The sequence below is a fragment of the Pyricularia grisea genome (genome assembly GCF_004355905.1).
Source record: "Pyricularia grisea strain NI907 chromosome Unknown Pyricularia_grisea_NI907_Scaffold_2, whole genome shotgun sequence".
In the NCBI taxonomy this organism is placed as follows: domain Eukaryota; kingdom Fungi; phylum Ascomycota; class Sordariomycetes; order Magnaporthales; family Pyriculariaceae; genus Pyricularia; species Pyricularia grisea.
Window position 1 is genome coordinate 8,442,260 of NW_022156717.1, and position 20,260 is coordinate 8,462,519.

Genomic DNA, 20,260 nt, shown 5'->3' on the forward strand with positions numbered 1-20,260 from the left:
TCTTCTCCGCCTCGACTGTCCCACCGGCCTGCAGCAAGCTAAGCAAAAACTCCGACCGTCCAGTGATGCTATATAGCAACTTTACTTTGCTGGCAGGCAGGAACCCATCCAATGCTGCCCAGATACGGCTCGCTCATCCGACCGTCCAACCACGGCATACCCCACCATCTGGCAACGGGAGCGTACGCCAGTGCCTACTCGCCCTTACTTAACCTTGGGAGTTCGGCACCCGCCGTCGCCACGCCGGTGCTCGCAAAAAAGTACGACATCATGGGGATGCCGCTCTTGCTGGCGGGATCGATGAACGTGGCTGCGAACCCGACTGGTAGAGTTTGCAGGCCTCACACCTTGGTGAATGGCCACCCCGGCTAGCCACAGAGGACTGCGCTCCAGTGATGCCTGCCGTCCAGGTGCTCAGCGCAGTCATCGTCGACGCCTGCGCCGTGGTGGAGGAGCCGAACAAATCACTTGGAGTAGGATGCAGGCGCCGTCGAAATGGATCCCGTAGGCCGCCGTGTGCAGAGCCACAGTGTCGCGGGTGTAGATGGTCATGGGCGGGGGGGTAGTTTCGCTCTGTAGTGATTCCACAGTTGCTGCTCCTCCACAAACCTCCCTTAAACTCCGTCTCCCACCCTGCCCCATCCATTCTGCTCAACAAAATACCCAAGCCCCGTCTACATCAGCTGCTCACGACACAGCGCGCCAAACTCCTTGGAATCCCCTTCTTCCCCGCCACCGCATGCTCCCTCATCTCCCTCTCCTGTCTCTCAAGCCTGTAGGCCAGCTCGGCCTGACCCCTGTCGATGCCCCTTAGCCCTACACATGGTCCGCCTGGATGCCTCAACGCTGATCCTGGTGATATGCCCTTTGACACGACTACTTTCCGCCGACAGCCGCGCGATCCTCCTCCTCCAACCCCTCGATCAGGCCCACCGCGGTGTCGGACCTGTCGATCAAGTTGGCGTTGAAAGAAATTCAGGAGTTGCTTGCCGGTGCCTCTCGCCAACCTATTCCATGACGCCAACCCCCCCAGGAACAGGAACACGTGGGGCGTACAGTTTGACCACGAGCTTTGCGCGTCTCATCCGTCCCAAACAGTTCCAGATCGGGCTTGACGTCAGCGATGGCGTCGTTGATGCGGCAGAACGAGTCGGCCAGGCCCTGGGCGACGTGCGCATGGTTGACGCTGGCCGAGTTGAGTTCGAGTCATCGTTTATTACATGCCCAGGTTACAGGGTCAGCCAGGACTGAGATCGAGACGAACGTTGCGATTCGAGTCCCTGGACCTGCCGCCGGCTCTTGACTCCGACACGAGAGAGTGAACTTTGGATTGCAGATCACTTTATCCAAGATTCCAAGATGGAGACGTTGCTCAACCTAATGGATTGTCTCGTTCCAATTGTCTTCAACCACTTGGAATCACTTGGAATCACTTGTATCATACTGATAGATACCCCAGCACTCATCAAGAGGGGACCAAACTGTATATCATAGTATCATAGCATATTTTCTTGTGCCCGAGGAATACCTGCCCCTGTGTTCAGAACGCCGAGAAAAGGGTAGGTAAGGGGTGGCTTGATCTTCCCACTGTACACAGTCCGGTTATTGACAGAAAAATTACGGCGGACAATATATCTGCAGAGTCTAAAAAGTACTGTGAGATGAGGGAGAATCATTCGAGCTGATCACAAACATTAAACAAAGTGCGTAGCCCACTACGTAAAACGACCCTTGATGGTCCCAACATCAAGCGACACCATGCATCTCAATATCAACACCCATGAGTACATTGTTGGCAAGGGAAATTCGGGAGTTGCAGTCGAATGGGCCTCTCTCGACTCAAAAGCTATGTCCAAGATTTGCACCCTGGCAACGAGGCATAGCTTGCTTTGAGACGCCCGGAGAGAATTGATAGTCACAATGGGAGTAGGATATGAGAAGGGTTAAGATCACCGCGTACAGTATTCACATGTTGAGGATGCAATTTCACAGGAACACACAGGGAGGAAGATGCCTGCCAAAGAAGCTGTTTTACTTGATGCGGGGAAAGACGGCGGTCATTCCTATTTTGAGAGAGCAATGCATGTCAAATGTTGTTGTTGGTTAGTAGTTACCAGGAGGAACACAACCAATCAACACGGTTGTCACGGAGCAGGTGTGATGATGATACCAAGCCGACAACAATACCAACAGATTGACAGGGGTTCGAGGTGACAGCGACGATTACTGTTGCAAGAGTAAAAAAAAAAAAAAAAAAAAAAGGGATGAGAAAACACACCTCGCTGTGGCCTCAATTTTATGACAAAAGACATCCCATCCGTAGAGACTATTAGTGATCATGCGAATAGCAATGATAAAAAGTGACCCGCCCAAAGTCTACACATGCCCAAAGAAACAGAGTCGCAACTCTCAAGTAGCTGCGAATAACATCCCTACAGTCGGGTCGCCATTGGACTTGACCTTACCATATGTACATGCCAACAAAAAAAAATGTCAGCAAACACAGTCACAACCATCATCATGTCCGGCTCCACCGCCGATGAGAGTTTTAGTCCTAGCTTGTTCACGATCATTCGAGACCAAACCCACAAACTCACAGCAATCAACATCACCGTACTCACCACCGCTGTACTCATCCTCACTACAACCCTCCTCCTCCACCACCTCGCCTCCCGCAACCCAATCCTCGACGCACACGAACCCCCCGAGATCCAACCCAGAATCCCCTACCTCGGCCACTTACTCGGAGCAATAACCAGCCACACGGCCTACGCCCACCGCATCTGGACCGCGCACCCTACCAAACCTGTCGTGACGTTCTTCCTCGGACCCATAAAATGTTACGCAATATTCCATCCAAACCTTCAACACACCATCATCCGATCCCGCGCCGTCAAGTACGACGAGTACCCGCCGGCCGCCGTCCCCGCCGGCTTCGGCGTCGATCCGCGCGTCATGGCCGTGCTCAACCGACCAGAATTCTCAGGACGGTACATGCACGAGGCGAGCAGCATGCTAGGCGGCGCCACGATGCGCAGCATGGAGAAGCGCGCGTTTGCCTATCTCGCATCCCAGCTCAACAACCTACCCCACACAACCACCACTGCCGAAAGCCTGTACACCTGGCTGCGTGACACGATGAGCATGGCAACCGCAGAGGCCCTGTTCGGCGCGCGCAACCCGTACCGCACCCGCGCCGACGGCGACGAGATGAGCCTGATACGAGACCAGTGGACGTTTGAAGGCAGCCTCGGCAGGCTGCTGCTGTCGCCAACCTCTGCTGTGGCACGGGCGCTGGCGCCGGCAGGCTGTCGGGCCAGGGACAGGGTGCACGCGGCGCTGGTGGGCTACTACGCGGCGGGGGACGAGGTGCACGGCGCGGCGGAAATGGTGCAGAGGCGGGCTGGCATGCTCAGGGAGGCTGGGCTGAGCGCGGCCGAGTTTGGCCCGCACGAGATCACGGCCATGCACGGCGCGACCAGCAACACCATCCCGTCGCTGTTTTGGACCGTGGCCAACGTCTACCTCCGGCCGGGGCTGTTGGAGGAGTTGAGGGTAGAGTTGGAAGGGGTGGTTGAGGTGTTGGAGCAGGATGCAGTCGAAAGCAAAAAGCGTGTTCGCATCAAGACTGCCGATCTGGAATCCAGCTGCCCACTCCTGGCAAACTGCGTCCGCGAGGCGCTGAGGCTGTCGAGCCAGTGGATAGGCTGGCGATCGACACACGCAAATATTGAGATTCCCGCGGACCGGAGCCCCGACGGGAGGCCATATCTGCTCAAGAAGGGCGTGCAGGTCATTATGCCGGCCGGAATCACACATCGGGCACCGTCGTTCTGGTCAACGGCAACAGCAGAAGAACCCGAGTCGTCCAAGCACGGCAGGGACAGTGGCGGCGTGGAAGACTTCAATCCGCATCGGTTCACAGCGCAGTCCAAACACAAGATAAAATCGACAAAAGGGGGGCTAGGGTATATGCCCTTTGGGGGTGGGCCGTACCTCTGTCCTGGGCGTAATTTTGCAAACGACGAGATTTTGGGTTTTGTTTCTGCGCTGGTTCTGGGGTTTGACATCGTGGGGTTGAGACAAGACAAAGTCAAAATGAGACCGGCGAGGATTTTTGAGGTGAGTGCGAAGCCAGCCAAGGGAGGCGATGGTGGCAGGGTAGAGATACAAAGAAGACGCGACTGGGAGCATGTGCATTTTGAGTTTGTATTTGTCGAATAGTTGCTTCCACTGAGACTGTATATTTTGGGAGAATTGGTTCACATTGAGCAACCTTTTACGCAAACCTATTGGTGACAGTCGTCAATTTGTGTCATCTTCTAGATGCAAAAGTTTGGAGCTAATGCGCACTCATCGTCCGGCAGAACAACATGGAATTACGCATTAGCTAATCTGGGCGAAAATGAATCGAAATACCTTAGACTCTTGCCTGTGAATCCGCCAAGAGTAGCTATCTCGTGTATTTTTGGGTGGCCAAACAAAAGTGATACTTTGCTATGAAACCATTTGTTATAACTGATAAGGCTAAAAATAAACCAAATTTGGTTTCAATTTTTACTTTCGCGATTATTATTACTTAGAAACCAAAACTGTCGATGATTTTGTTTCACTTGCTGAAACCTAGTATGTAGGTATACACGTCCTTTTTGCTATTCTTTTATAAATAAAAGGCTGGTAGTATTTCCATTCCTCGTCAAATACATTTCATTCTCGTCTTCAATTCTAACAAACCTCATTTTATTCTCGTCATCAATTATAACAAACCTCATTTAGTTCTCTCAAAATGCAGTTCTCCATCGGTATCATCTTGTCAACTTTGGCTTTATTTCCCACTGTTTTCGCTGAGGTTCGTTGTTTTTATTAATACTGCAAAATTCACTTTTATTAATTGTTTTAACACATTTTGTTGTAGAGTACGACCTGCAAGTGTACTGGCGACACGAACAACCAGGACAAAGTCAATTTGATTGTGGAGGAATGTTGCCGTGGTACAACATTTTCATCCGGTGTTTTGTCGGGAGTTGCCGCCAACGGAGTTTGCGACTATTCCGCAAATGCCGCGTTCAAGAATCTCAGCGTAAGTCTATGGGCCAAAAGAATCCCTACAAAATATCACCGAGTTTTGGTATGTAATTGAACTAAAGCTAATTCAAATCACCAGATTGTCGATGCTATTAAAGGATTCGACTCTTGCTGTCGTTCAACCCAAGTACAAAACGTGAATTATGCCCAAGGAGGCCAGTGCACCAGGACGACTTAATGTCAATGGCCGGCGTGCCTTGGGCAGTTTACAGTACCTCCCCGCCAAGGGGCTGGGCCAGAGAGGAAGGCGCTGTAGTGGAGCTCAACGCCGAGGATTGTCACGTTGTTTACGTACAAATAGGGTAGATTTTGTCCCAGCCTAGCCTCAATTATTTTCCTTTCCGTTACAAACCGTCTTTTTTTCGCCCAAGATTATTGTAGCAGTGCGGTTCGAGGCGAGGGAGCCAAGGGGAATGAAACGGGGGAAAACAGCGCACCCCGAATCATGCTTTTCTCGGCGGGCCTTTGGAAACTCAAATGTCCGCTAGGGTTATTTTATTCTTCTCGAAGACGTATTACCAAACAACCCCCGAAACGTTTAACGAAACGAAAAACTAAAGAAACCACGTATCCGATTGGGAATATTTGCTAATATAAAGACAATTCAGATCTTGCTGGAGTAGAGGAGCGCAGAGGGTCCGATACATAATAATAAAAGTGGAAAAGGGGGAGGGAAACAGTACGCAACAGGCGACGAAACGGCAGTGTGGTAATTGCGGTAAAACAGGACACAATGCACGCATATGTCGTGAGGATGAAGAAATGTCCAATGGTTACTTCTGTTGCTGTAAAGAAAAACCATACAAAAACAAACCCACCCAGACTAATGGCTCTTGAAATATCTGGCATCAGTGGCCACAACAGGCTCGAAAAGTATTTCTGATATGGAAATAATACCTGTTTATGCAGAAAACGTGTACACACCTACCTACAGTCGTGAAGCATTACAAAAATGTGAGACTCGGAGGACATCCTCATCGGTTTCTCGTTTCCGCCCTTGCCGTCGGCCTCATCGTTCTTGCATTGTTATTCCTGGCACGCCAAAAGACAATCGCCGGTCGTGTTAGTGTTATTACCTTGTCTCGCTTGGAGTCGGGTTGCTTAGCTTTGCAATTACAGGTGTTTGCCAATAACACCCTAGACTTCAAATCGCTCAACAGCCTAACCTAGCAGGTCACAGCTAGGTAATGTAGACACTGACAAAAAGTTAGAAAAGAAAGCTGGCAGTAGGTAAACCAAAATTGCGCGTAAACAGTTTTCCCAATTTTTGTCAACTGCTGCCAATTCACACAGAAACGGTGCACGACCGCCGGCTGAGCCCATGCGGTGATAGATTGTGGCAAAATGAGCGTGCTGATTTTTTTTCTTTTTTTTTTCGTCTTTTTTTATGAACAGAATAAAAAAAATTCAAAATAATAAAAAGAAAACAGCGTTGTCTTTTCAGGTTAAGACACTGTGCGACGGACTTTGCTACCACGGGAGCGGCGTGTACCCGAGTCCGGAGTAGGAGGGGAAAAGAAATTGCTCGTTTTTTTGCGCCAACCGGATCGCCGTTTCCCGTCTTCCATGTCGCTGTCGGAGCTGCTGTCGGAGGAGATGTCGAAATCGCAATCTTTGATATCTTTTTCGTTGCCAACCTGCTTCTTCGAGTTCTGAACGCTGCAACTAACATACTCGAACTTGTTGCAATTTCCAGTCCTTATGTTAATTTCATTCTTGATGCACTCTGATGAGATCTGCTCCTCATAAATCTTGGTCTTGCCAGGCCGTCCCTGGACGAAGATGCCGGACGCCAGGGAAAGAAGCATGATGAAGCTGGGACAACGCATCTTGATGATAGTAATAAAGCACTGAGGAGAAGGATATATAAAATTTGTCAGTATGCAGCAAAACCACAAGATTTTCTGTTTGTCAATAAAACATGAGGTGTCCTGAAAAGGCTGGCATATGCGGAAAGATAGTCAAGTACTATTTGAAAGCTCCTTTTGTATAATAAAGGGCTTAAATCATCATCCACATGCGGGATTGAGATTGCATTGTTTTAATAGCTTGGTGAGCATAGTTTACATATCTGCGGTATAAAGTTCACCCAAAAATAAATCAAGTCTCTATGTCAGGCAATTTCCCTTGCATTACAGTCAAGCCCGGGTTATTTCTGTCGCTACGGTGCCCTTGCTTGTCTACCCTCTTCTCTACATGAAAAGCTTGATTGCAAGTAGACACCGAGGTAGAGAGAGTAGCATAAGTGAGACACCAGCGATAACCCTGTACAGCCCAATCGGCGAGAAGATTGTGCAACAAGTCTCGACAAGCCAACCTCAGTGAGGTTTTGATTCCGCGCTGCTTTCCTCAATCTTTAACGAACAACCTCGAGCGCAACAAGCAATTTTGCGTACTGGTTATGCCAGGCAGGTGAATTATAACAGAAGAGTGGTGCTGATTTGTTTAAGACTCAGAAAAAATTACGGTTTGAATGTGAGGCTATTCCATTGCTAATCAGTACGTACCGACCCCGGCCTTTGACTCTAAGGCCTTTTGTAGGGCTTTCCCCCCCTCGCCTTTACGTCTTGTATGCAACCGCTTCCCCTGCAAAATTACGGTCGAGGACATTGCCGATTGCAGCCCACATTAGCCTAGGGCTGAGCATGATCACTTCCCGGCTTGGAAATATGCAACACGCGATTAGGAATGAATTTATGCCGGCGTTGCCGTTATTAAAAGCCGGTCCCTCCAGCCCGCTTGCACAAGGGCGTCGAAGGACACAGTGAAAGCCACGACGAAGATAAATCAGCAGTTCTCGATTATGAAACGAAGTGAGAGGTGGGGCCCTTTTCAGATGGTCGTGTATAGAATACAATGAAGCTGAAACTGGGTTTGCTATCAAAATGGGAGCAGTTGACCACACAAAGTATTCATTTCCTTGACGGAAAACTTAATGCATTTTTATTTTCGATTTTCTTTCTCTTTTCTTCCAAGAATGGCCGAACTAGTCAGACTAGTCTCGACCTAGTAACCTGTTAGGTTGTCGACTTGAAACTAACTTGAACTTGGCGGTGAACTTCATTATCCGGCATTTCATTGCCAATGGCGAGCACATAAACAACAAACCGGGTACTCTCCAAAACTAGCGGCTCGGTTTGTGCCTTTTTACTCTACAAAAGTTCAAACAGGAAAATAACGTAAACAGTTTCTTCTTCATTGAGTGAGAGGAAATGCCTCGGCGCCTGCGGACCCAGCGCACGGCAGCAGCATAACACTTCCGTATCTAGTCTTCTCCGGGCGGGCTCCAGTATCAACAATTCAAAATCATCAAGAAAACGATCTGAAGTGGCTGAAGCAGCAATCCTCACCAGCGAGCAGTACGGTGAAGAAGTCATCGACGTGGGCGCCAATCCAATGGCACTACACTCATTGTAGTCCAACCAAAAATGTCCTGGGGGAGCTTGCAAAGATCCCGGAGCAAATTCCACGCCTTCTCGTGGGCTTTGAGACATATCCTTGCCCTACAGATGCCATTATCGCATGGCACGGTCAAAGACACGCTGGAAACGTTGTGCATGAAGCAGCCGGGCCAGCAAATCATTCCTACGGCTGGTCTTGCTTTTACGGGCTGGCGACCTTTGATTGGGGTCGCACCACTTCCCAAGAGGTTCATCGTGTGACCGCCTTTCAACAATATCAACGTCATTCCGCTTGCCATCCACAAGATCGACACTGGGCCATTCTGCCTTGGTCTACCCCCGAATTCGTTCGAATCGAGCCGTGCTCGGAACAAACTTCTCAATGAAGTTTACTTTAGACCAGACGGCCCCCTTTGCCCTTTTTTTGCCGGGAGCATATCCGGATATGAAATGTCCCCAGCGCCACCGATACTCCGTCCCCCGGCAAAGGCCTGGAAAATATTGCATCATACTCTCACGTCATATTGCAGCTCTGCTGGCCCAGCCTCGAATACCCTCGATCTGACCTCCCGGAAGAAGTCAATTCCGTCGACTGTTTGACACGCAAGCCAATCGTTCCTGACAACAAATAGCCGAAATAGCTTTAGAACATTGTCACGCCAGAAAACCGGAAGCAGTCGCAGGAAAACGATTATAGGTGTGGCACAACGCATTATAGCCGTGGATTACACCGACCTGTGAACCATGTCCTTAGCATTTCCACAATCCGCATGCATATTCTCTGAGAAATCACGTCTAGGGGATAAAGTTATCTTCAATCGGCTCAAGAATCTCAGGCCTGATTGGATAGCTCAGAACTGCACCAATGACTCTTCGGCGGCAGCTCCACTTGCTACGTGCAAGGACGCGATAGGCTGTAAGCCGCTAATATGTATGATATACAAAATGTATTTGCAGAGTATATAGACTACTCGTGTATTAGCCCCTACCTACAAGTATGAGGAGAAGCAATGTCAATGACCACTTTCCAGCCACAAGTGACAATATTTAGTTTTGTTTTTCTCATGAGTTTTTGTAAGTTTTACTTTGAGATTATTTATATAGCTATCATTGTACTATTTAAAAATGCATTAATACTATTGAACATACGCCGCACCCGTGGACCTGCGGGCCTGCGGACAAGGCCAGTCTGAATAGATGTTCAGGCTTTGGCAGGCCTTATTTAGCAATTTCCAACTGTCGAGACTTTCACTCCCAGCCACAACAGTGAAAAAAATTGAAAACCCCAAGAGGATGCATTGTTCTGCAACTGCCAGCCCTAAATCCTGTTGCGATCCGTACAGAATAAGAGTCCTAGCTCCGTATTGAATTCCTAGGCGTGAAAATATATCAAATAGGTCCATACTATTGATAGTCATATGCAAAGGCAAGCGGGAGAATCCACCGGCGTCCTTTATTGCGCCTTGACCCTCCACACCGCCTGTCCGACTCGCCGGGAGTCGGTTCGATTCAAGGTTTACCGAGGTCCAGCGACGCATATCCTCCGAACATCTTACAAGCATCGCTGTATTGATCGCCGTCGAGCTTGCTCCCTTTGGATTTGCAAACTTCCTTGTATTGGTGATCTCCGTCGTATCCGCAATCGTCGCATTGTCCTTTGGCTTTTACATAGTCGCAGGCGGATCGTGTGGCATTCGCGTTGACTATACCCCCATCCGGGCCAAATATGCCGAAAGTTTCCGAGGAAAGACAAGTAAGATATTCATGTTTTTTGGCTGTTGTAAGGGCGAGCCCCGAGGCTAAAACCATAAGGATGGCAGGGATTGAAATTTGCATGGCGAAAATCGTATGTTGTATGGAAAATAAATTTAGTGACAGAATGAATTCGAATAAAAGAGCAGGGTTGGTTGGTCGGTAGGTAGATAAAAGAAGGAATCGAACAAGTAAAGAAATGAAGGTAAAAAGTTTAGATGATTTGCATGTAGACGTGGTCTTGAAAGTTGAGATGATGAGAACACAATTAAAGTTGAAGTATAGGAATTCGAGTCCTGGACTACCTTAATATACAAATGTGAAAAGGGGAATACGAGAGTCAAATCAACGTCGAGTCAGAAATAATATTCAATTTAATTGAAGGACTAAAGAAATTGGTGAAACTGGGGTATTTCTTGATTTAATTGGTTTGATTGACAGAATAACGCGTTGAATTGTCAACATGCTCGTCTTTCAAATGATGTACCCCTAGGCGTTTTATGTTGTTATCCGTGTATCCTTTAAAACCTTCCACGTGTCACTTTCAATCATATAAATAAAATTGTTATTTATGGAAATATGAATAATGAGAAGCCTTACCCATTTACCGCGGTGCTTACATAGGTTTAGCGGCCCGGACTAACCGCATCGGATGCGCTAAATAATATCAAGGATATCGTGGTCTTTTATAAAGTGTCAAAAGTCAACTGTGGCTTGAATGTTACTTAACGAATGCAACCGGCGTTCCCTTGGGTAAATTCACAACATTCCTCGAACATTTGGCCTTTTCTGGAAGCCTTTGAAAGCTAGGCCATCCTTATCTCGCACCTCACTTTTTGCGGTGGTTAGGCGAGTCGCTTCCTTCTGCGTAAGGGGCTGTGCATGATTATCAGTTTTGTGTATTCAAGTTTAAAGGGGGAGGAAGTCACTGTAACCACTACGTAAGTTTTTAGATGTACGACTGCCCAAAACCACAGGTTTCAGATCTCTTCTTGCCCCAACACGCAGGTCAACTACCAAACCCATTCGCCAGTCTTGAGCAGATTTTTACCTTGGTACCCAACTATTGGTGAGGTTTGACGTCAATATGTACATGAGCAGAGTGAGAAGTAGGTGTCCACCATGGTGACTAAAAGCTGAAGGGAACTCAAACATATAAACCCATTGAAGGGATAAGACTTAACCAAACACATCAATAAATTATCACCTCAGAGTCACGTAAGTTCAAGAAGGAACAGAGCAGTGAGTTTAACTCAAAAGAAAGGAATTAAGCCTCCAAGCTCCCAGATCAAACGGATGACAGTGTTCTGAACTCGGCGTTTTCTTGTGGTTAGGAATATACAAATTTTCCAAAACACAAATCCCGCATTGGAAATTGCCCGAGCTTATAACAAATTTCTGAATCTGTCTGTCTGTTCATAATTATATGCATTTGCGTATGCATTACTTATCGATAATCGACAGGGGGTTAGGTCCCTATAAAAGGGCCAATCTTCGTTGTAAAACCCTACTTTGTAACCTTTACCACTTCAATCAACAGAATAGGAAGCAATCAATACAATTGATTCGTTGGTTCACAAGCCAGTCGAACGGGGCTATGGGCACCCTTAATCCTATCAACAGGATCTCCTAACTCGATGCAAATCGGATTAACAGTTGCGCCACCACCATTTCACTACACGGGTACCTTAAAGGCATGCTGGTAATATATATCATGATGATGACTTTTGGGTATTAGGCAAAAAAGAACGAGAAGAAACAAGTCACCTTCTCACATATCGAGTCAAATTAAAGTCGAGTGTCCAGAACCATGCAGCAACTCCAACATGCGTCAGGTACATCTCTTTGAAAGGCGGAGAGTGGAACACTCCATAGTGACAACCCCTGGAATCATAGCAACAATTGGGCACTCCGGTAAGCACGGCGGTGACCGAACGGGTAGGGCGGCTATCTACTACAATCTACACGGGAGCCGGAGAGAACTCATTTTTAATTCCCCACATAGGTACGGGTGTACATGGCAAGCGTACGGCAGTTATCCATTAGAGATGACTAATCATTCACCTTCTGAATATGCACTTGGGACTTTACACTTGTACACTGGAGTTAGAAGATAGGCTTGGCTCCAGAAAAGATGACATTTGCCATCAAGGATACTGTGTTATTGTTGCACTTTTGCAATCTCACCGAGCGGCCGACAGAAGAAAAGAGGAGTTTGTTCCACAACAATATCTACTTGGCGACGCACTCACCGCTCTGCGGTCGACAACTTATTGGTTTAGCTTGATATTGCGTGATTGCAACACCCAGATCTTGGTAGGAGACTTGGACTGTGATTGGAAGGACCACATGCCTGGATGGAGCCAGTTATGATGGAACACAAAATGGTTAATGACAAGGATGGGTAAAGGAATCTATACTGTGGATCTGACTTGTCACGTGCCTATAGCCATCTGCAAATATGCAAATATGCAAATAGGGAAACTGGAATAGAGCCAAAATTGAGGCAGGACAGACAAACCGACCACTGGAGGCTGATTTTACAGTAGCAAGGGAAGGAGCTAGGATGGACCAGGGTAGAGAAGCATCCACGCACTACACGGCCGGATCCGAGGAGTGGCTTAGAATTAACCATCAAGCCATAACGAAGGTTGGTTTTCAAGTAGCTTGAGCGGCAAACCCTTGTCCTGCTGTGGGAATCAGCGTGTTACATATCTTGGCGTTTTCAGTTTCATGGAAACAAAGAGAATCAAGAGACGAAATGATAACAAATCATTTTTTGTTCTTATCGTCTCCGCGGCGGTGTTGGTTTCTCGCTTCATAGCAGAGTACCGTGCGGTGGTGGTGGGAACAGATCCTGTTTAGCACCTGTTAGGCAAGTAAGGTATGTACTGACTGTATACCTACCTAGGATGGAGGTAGGTAGGTAGCCAAGCCGTTGGGACCAATCTGTCCCGCAGTAGCGCTCTCACACAGCCCCCCTTGGCAGCGCCGACGTCACCCAAGAAAAGCTACCCCACCACAGAGTCCCCACGTATACATACAGAGCGGATTGATGACAGGCGGCGACCCCAAGAAACAAGGTTTTACCAGACGAACGACTCCCGACCCCGCCAACAAGTCTTTGTCTTCGATTCATGGCGTGCCTCTACTGATTCGACTATATCGTCATGATTGCCGTCGCCCCGTGGGAATGCTGCTGGTCAAGACTGAAATGAAATTTCCCAAGCCTAGCTGCGATGAGCGTCACAATGCAGAATAATCAGGGCCCAGATTGAACCTCAAGACCCCCCTCCAGCTGCCCCTCCACGGCGAGGTCCGAGTATGGGGAAATCACCAACCCCCCCTCGACATCTCGCAGAAACATCTCAATCAGAAGCAACAAAACAATACGGGCGTCCTGGAGAGCCAAGTAAAAAAAAAGATACTCGTTTATGTTTCATTCACAAATTCACTTTTCTCTGGTTTCATTTCTCCCAATAGAAACGGCGTATGTCCGTAAACACTGACCGAAGATTATGGGTATTTTCCTTGGCCCTTCTTGGCAAGATAATGGTTGAACTGGGGAACTAACATGCAATGCTTGTTGACTTGAAGGTATCGTGACCTTCCCACTTCTATTGATAAGAGTACCAGCCAGGATGACTCCGGCGACGGGCGGCCACGTGCTACTTATTTTTGAGCCAAGGCAACAGGGTCTTTTCCTTCGTTACCACCTACTATAGGTACTTTTGTTTCAGGGTCCGAAAACCGGTTGTTTAGGAACATGATCTCGGGTCTTGGGGTTTTTGGCTGGACCACTTTGTTTCCTTTCCCCCGATTCAAGAGAATGACGCCCGAGGTTGTGGTTGGCTAGTTGCCGATAAACAAAAAGAAATTTTAGTGTAGTCAGGCCTTGAAGCAGAGCTCTAATCGGTGGCCAAACGGATGGGTCCTTCAGGTATTTTCGGCGCGCCTACATGACCAACCAGAGTGGGCGGACTCATCGGTTTTAGTCACTACGGGGGGGGTTTTTTTTTTTTTTTCTTTTTTTTTTTTTCCGCTCCTCATTTCCCATCGTAATCTTCTCCACCTATCTACGCAGTAGATCCCTTGTCTGCACGCTTTTTTTCTAGAAGCCCTCTTTTGCAGTAGTGCGGCAACTCGACCTGCACTAATTGTGCCGTTGTACCAATCAACACAGCAGTCTCAAAATGCCGCAATCGCACCGTATCGTACTTCGTACCCACTGTTGCAGTGCAATGATCAATCACCCCTTGCACCCCTCGTTTGGCACCAAGAAGACAAGACGCCCGCCCAGTCTTTCGCCCTCCACGCCAAGCGGCAGGAATCGTTGAACAAGCTCGGCGTCGTGACGGGTTTTTTTACTCGACCCGTCCTAGAGTCGCCTCGTCACCGTAGGAAGTGTGTGTTTCAACATTACAGTACTACATACAATATACTGTGGTTTGAGTCCAATTCCGCACCTGGTCTGTGCCGTTTTGCCGACCTCTTCCGCCTGGTCTGGACTAAGAGGAACCATTGCCAGAGAAGTGGTTGGTGTTGCAGGCTATATTTACCCAAATTACTGGCATTAGTCATTAACGAGAGCTGTCGTTATTTGACGGTGTTTTAGTGCAACAGTTGGTTGTCCACTTTGTTCCGACGTCAGAATTAGACCTACTTTGCATGCTCTTAATAACCTAGCTTTTTGCCCCCTTCCAACACTACGAATCATAAGTATGTCCTTGTCCTTGGCCGTTACTCTTTTATTAACCCACAAAAGAATAGCACAAGTCCAGTTGATGGCGATCAATCTTCAGCAGGGTAGACCGGCAGCACGGGTAGTCGAGGTATTTTCCAGTGTTTCTCCAATTCTTCTCACCATCAATATCCACTGTACACCTTTGGCCACTAACAAGTGGTCTTGGTGCCGAGAAAACGTGAGGCCCACTAAGCCGAGAGTCTCGGCGGGAGGCTCGGCGTCTGGCTTGGCAGACCGGAGTTGGCAGCTCGGCGAGGGGCTGCCAGTGTGCCTTGAGCATTTATTGTATGTTGAGTAAGTACACACGGTACCGCAGGTCCGCAGCATTCAACGGGGATCCGTGCTTGTGCTACACGCTCTTACCGTGACCGGAACCAAATATCGACCATATTTATGTTTTTCTTCCTCGACGAGGCATATTACTAGGTACCTCTATGCATCTTGAGAGCCGACCCAGTAAGCCGTCTCGGTTGCGTGCTCGCGTGCCCCTCTGCGCCAACGTTCAGAAGCACCACATCCAAGCCTTTGTCCAGGTCTCATCAAGCTCTTGGGGTTCGACAGCTTTTTTTTCTTTTTTTTTTTTTTCTTTTTTTTTTTTCTCTCTGCCTTTCACTGCCCCACAAAATAATCCCTGGCACTGTCATTCTTATCTACCGTTATGGCAAGATACTTGCAACAAGCCCCGAGTGGCGGGCAACGTGCCCAGTATGAAGTCATACCTAGAAAATGCCCAGAGTCGCACCGGACAGGGGGTAGGAATTTTTAGCTACCCACCCCAGTCAGTCCCTAGGTAAGTATCCGCCAACGACGGATCGGCGTGCTGGGTCCAAGATACAGAATAGTATCCATCTTTGTCTAAAGGGCGAGCTTACTTGCTGCTACGACAAGTACATGTACTTGCCTTTGCCCATCCTTCTGTTACTTGATGACCATTCCATTCGTCTGTCAAAATAAACCAGGGTCCTTTTCCCTTCCCGCCCTTTAACGATTTCTTTTTTTTTTTCATTTCTCTTCCTCGGCACTGCGCCTTCTCCCCAGGTCATTAGGCTTCCTGATCTCGAGACTTCTGCTTCTGGAGATCTTCCGAACTTTACTCTCCTGTCAAGCCCCTGACTGAAGAGAAGACCAGATGAACACCGGCCAGGTCACACGCCCGCAGATTCAGGAGGACTCTTACTCGATGCTATACCCTTAAACACACTTAGCCCAGCCCCATGCCACAACGATATTGTTAAATAATAACAAAACAACAGCCGAATCCTGATAAAACTCCGCTCTCAAGATTTGACGACCATACGCTTATCCCCATTTTATGGAAAGCAAATAGATCGACTTTGAGTTTTCCACCTGCCAGGCTTACAGCAGCATCGAGACGTCGTCAGATCAATCATGCCCAGCAAATCGGCCAAAGCAGCCGAAGAGGCATTGGCCAACCATGTCTCGGGCCAATCCAACAAGCCGCTCTCGCAGCCGGCCCACGCACTCGTAACAGAGAAAGTTGTAGAGGAGCTGCAGGCAAATCCAGAAGATGGGCTTACTCCGGTCGAGGCCAAGAAGCGCCTCGAGGAATATGGTCGCAATGAGTTTGGCGAACAGGAAGGCGTGAAACCTTGGAACATCCTGATTGCCCAGGTGGCCAACGCCATGACTTTGGTGCTCATCCTCGCCATGGCTGCATCGTTCGGCATCGAGTCCATCATTGAGGGCTGCGTGGTTGCGGCCGTTATTCTTTTGAACATCACTGTGGGCTTCCAACAGGAGCTGAAGGCAGCAAAGACTATGGATTCGCTTCGCTCCCTGAGTTCGCCCACGGCACAGGCCGTTCGCGATGGGCGCAACATCACGGTACCCACGGTTGAGATTGTGCCTGGAGATATGGTAGAGCTCAAGACGGGTGATACTATTCCGGCAGACGTGCGTATCATCGAAGCTGTCAACTTTGAGACCAACGAGGCACTCTTGACTGGCGAATCGTTGCCGGTTCGTAAAGAAGCGACCCAGACTTTTGATGCAGACACGGGACCGGGAGATCGGCTGAACGTGGCTTACAGCTCATCCACCGTCACCAAGGGTCGTGCGAGGGGTATCGTCTTCGCGACTGGTATGTACACCGAAATCGGCCAAATCGCTGCTGCCCTCCGCGGCAAAGATTCGAAGCGCCGACCTGTCAAACGCAAGGAAGACGGCTCGGCTGGCGTTGCACGTCATATGCAAGCTTGGTCCTTGACCGTCACGGACGCCATTGGTCGTTTCCTTGGCGTAAACGTCGGAACTCCGCTGCAGCGAAAGCTGGCAAAGCTGGCCGTCGTTCTTTTCGGTACTGCCCTCGTTTGCGCACTTATTGTCCTTGGTGCCAATGAGTTCGACACTTCACAAGAAGTTGTCATCTATGCCGTGGCGACCGGTGTTGCCATGCTTCCGGCCTCGCTCGTTGTCGTGCTGACCATCACCATGGCCGCCGGTACCAAACGAATGGTTCAGCGCCATGTGATTGTACGCAAGCTCAAGTCTCTCGAGGCCCTCGGTGGTGTGACCAACATTTGCTCGGACAAGACGGGTACTCTGACGCAGGGCAACATGATTGTCCGCAAGGCTTGGATCCCTGGACACGGCACTTACTCGGTTAGTAAGACTGGCGAGCCGTTCAACCCCACGGTCGGCGATATTGGCCACCGTCCCGAGCAGCCCCGTGACATCAACTTCCGTGGCGAGGACTCTGAGGGCACGGTTATCCCCAACGAACAGGCCAAGCAGCGAGTCTTGGACACTCCTCTGCTGCGAGATTATCTCAACCTTGCATCGCTGGCCAACCTGGCAACCGTCCACAAGACCAAGGAAGGAGAATGGCACGCCCGGGGTGACCCGACCGAGATTGCTATCCAAGTCTTTGCCACCCGCTTCGACTGGAATCGTCTCAGCCTCTCGGGAGAAGGCAAGCGCTGGAATCAAATTTCCGAGTTCCCTTTCGACTCGGATGTCAAGAAGATGTCGGTCATCTTTGAGGATACCGAGTCTGGCGAAACTCACCTCTTTACCAAGGGTGCCACAGAGCGCGTCATTCCCTCCTGCCACAAGATTCAGATGGGAGACGAGATAATTCCCTTTACCGAAGAGCACGAGAGGGACATCACTGCCAACCTTGAGGTTTTGGCCAAGCTTGGTCTGCGTGTCTTGTCACTGGCCAGCAAGCGCAACATCGGCAAGGTAGACAACCACGACAACCTCGACCGCAAGGATTTTGAACATGATCTCGTCTTCCAGGGCCTCATCGGTATCTATGACCCGCCCCGTCCAGAGTCTGCACCTTCGGTCAAGAAGTTCCACCAGGCTGGTGTCAGCGTGCACATGTTGACGGGTGATCATCCTGAGACTGCCAGGGCTATTGCCCTCGAGGTTGGTTTTTTTTTTTTTTTGTTTTTTCTGGCGTGTCTTGTAAAGTGTTTTAATTCTGGCTACTAACAAAAAATTATAAACAGGTCGGCATTCTTCCTAGTCGCATGGGCGAAATCTCGGCCGATGTAGCCAAGACCATGGTCATGGCAGCCAGCGACTTTGACAAGCTCACCGACGACCAAATCGACCGCCTCCCACGCCTGCCTCTGGTCGTTGCACGCTGTGCACCTCAGACAAAGGTCCGCATGATTGAGGCTCTGCACCGCCGCAACCGCTTCGTGGCCATGACAGGTGATGGTGTAAACGATTCGCCATCGCTCAAGCGCGCCGACGTCGGTATTGCCATGGGAGAGAGCGGATCCGACGTCGCCAAGGAGGCTTCGGATATCATTCTTACCGATGACAACTTTGCCAGTATTTTGAACGCCGTCGAAGAGGGCCGTCGCATGTTTGACAACATCCAGAAGTTTGTCTTGCACGTCCTGGCTTGCAACATTGCACAAGCCTGCACGCTCTTGATCGGTTTGGCTTTCAAGGACGCAAGTGGTCTGTCAGTGTTTCCACTTGCGCCTGTCGAGGTCATGTGGATTATCATGATCACTTCTGGACTTCCCGACATGGCTCTTGGGTTTGAGATTGCTGCACCAGATGTTATGGACAGGCCACCACACGACGTAAGCTTTTTTTTTGTCTTTGTCTTTGTCCTCTTTTTATTCATGTTCTTCCCATGTTGGTTAGTCACTTTCACTTTATAAAATTCACGACTGACATTTCACCCCGGCAACAGATGAAATCAGGTATCTTCACCTGGGAGCTCGTTGCAGACATGTTTGCATACGGCCTATGGACGGCCGCGCTTTGTCTGGCTGCTTTCCTGCTGGTCATGTTTGGCTTTGGCGACGGCAACCTCGGGTCCAACTGCAACAACAGCTACTCTGACGCGTGCAACACTGTCTACCGCGCCCGTGCCACGACCTTTGCCGCCCTCACCTGGTTCGCGCTCTTCCTCGCCTGGGAGATGCTGCACATGCGCCGGTCCTTCTTCCGCATGCAGCCCAAGTCCACCAAGTATTTTACTCAGTGGTTCTTTGACGTGTGGCGCAACAAGCTCTTGTTCTTCAGCATCGTGGCCGGCTTCGTCACCATTTTCCCCATCCTCTACATCCCCGTCATCAACACGGTCGTCTTCAAGCACGCGCCCATCTCGTGGGAGTGGGGTATTGTTTTCGTGGCCTCGCTGCTCTTCTTCATTGGTTGTGAGGCCTGGAAGTGGTCCAAACGCGTCTGGTTCCGCCGCAGGGCCTACAAGAACCAGCCGTACGGAGCCGGTAACAAGTACGACCTCGAGAGCAGGGTTTTTGGCGCCTACTTCAACCTCAGCGGCGTCGCCCTGACCAGCGACTCGGAAAGCCGGACGCTGGGCGGTCGGACCTTGACGGGAGAAAAGGCATACGGCAGGCAAAAGGAGGAGGTGTGATTTCTTTCAAACTTTCCTGGATTCTTTGTTCTGGCATGCTTTTCTTTTCTTTTTCTACGGGGGAGAGTAGGAAAGTATGCAGGGTGGGTTATTTTTTTTTTGGTTTTCGCACTATTTAAACATGTGATACCTCTTTTTGTTGTGTGGGTTGGGAAAAGTATCTCCGTAAAGATTACAAGAATTTGGGTGACAGGCAACTGGATATGAAACACCCCTTTTTTCTATAGCTGATAGAGATATTTCTCTGGGTAGCCTAGCAGCGGTTCAGTTTCCTGAATTTGTTATGTTCACAAAAAGATCACAAACCGGATACCTGGCAAAATATGATACAAAGCGCGAAGGATTTTATTCACTCAACAGCCATATGGGGGAAGCATGTGTTGAGACTATCTTCTCTCAGTACTAATA

General features: G+C 49.2%; 5 protein-coding genes across 5 annotated transcripts; 3 read left to right on the plus strand and 2 right to left on the minus strand.

Annotated features, from left to right (window-relative positions):
- Positions 1-111: 111 nt before the first annotated feature.
- Positions 112-1,251, plus strand: PgNI_05098 (uncharacterized protein; the record flags this gene model as incomplete). Its single annotated transcript, XM_031125137.1, has 4 exons — positions 112-325; positions 394-473; positions 684-775; positions 894-1,251. 4 exons carry the CDS (start codon positions 112-114, stop codon positions 1,249-1,251), a joined length of 744 nt encoding a protein of 247 aa, XP_030984775.1.
- Positions 195-427, minus strand: PgNI_05099 (uncharacterized protein; the record flags this gene model as incomplete). Its single annotated transcript, XM_031125138.1, has 2 exons — positions 195-322; positions 346-427. The coding sequence occupies 2 exons, from the start codon at positions 425-427 to the stop codon at positions 195-197; spliced, it is 210 nt and encodes a 69-aa protein (XP_030984774.1).
- A 1,269-nt stretch (positions 1,252-2,520) lies between the features above and the next one.
- PgNI_05100 (uncharacterized protein) lies at positions 2,521-4,224 on the plus strand (the record flags this gene model as incomplete). Its single annotated transcript, XM_031125139.1, has 1 exon — positions 2,521-4,224. The coding sequence occupies one exon, from the start codon at positions 2,521-2,523 to the stop codon at positions 4,222-4,224; it is 1,704 nt and encodes a 567-aa protein (XP_030984457.1).
- A 2,306-nt stretch (positions 4,225-6,530) lies between these two features.
- Positions 6,531-6,914, minus strand: PgNI_05101 (uncharacterized protein; the record flags this gene model as incomplete). Its single annotated transcript, XM_031125140.1, has 1 exon — positions 6,531-6,914. The coding sequence occupies one exon, from the start codon at positions 6,912-6,914 to the stop codon at positions 6,531-6,533; it is 384 nt and encodes a 127-aa protein (XP_030985590.1).
- A 9,053-nt stretch (positions 6,915-15,967) lies between these two features.
- PgNI_05102 (uncharacterized protein) lies at positions 15,968-20,116 on the plus strand. The gene is made up of 3 exons (XM_031125141.1): positions 15,968-18,375; positions 18,459-19,049; positions 19,163-20,116. Exons 1-3 carry the CDS (start codon positions 16,372-16,374, stop codon positions 19,850-19,852), a joined length of 3,285 nt encoding a protein of 1,094 aa, XP_030984459.1. The 5' UTR covers positions 15,968-16,371; the 3' UTR covers positions 19,853-20,116.
- Positions 20,117-20,260: the final 144 nt, after the last annotated feature.

Coding starts and splice junctions, on each gene's coding strand:
- PgNI_05102 (XM_031125141.1), top strand. CDS start 16,372: ATGCCCAGCAAATCGGCCAAAGCAGCCGAAGAGGCATTGGCCAACCAT. Junction 18,376..18,458: donor CCAGGGCTATTGCCCTCGAG/GTTGGTTTTTTT, acceptor AATTATAAACAG/GTCGGCATTCTTCCTAGTCG. Junction 19,050..19,162: donor TGGACAGGCCACCACACGAC/GTAAGCTTTTTT, acceptor CCCCGGCAACAG/ATGAAATCAGGTATCTTCAC.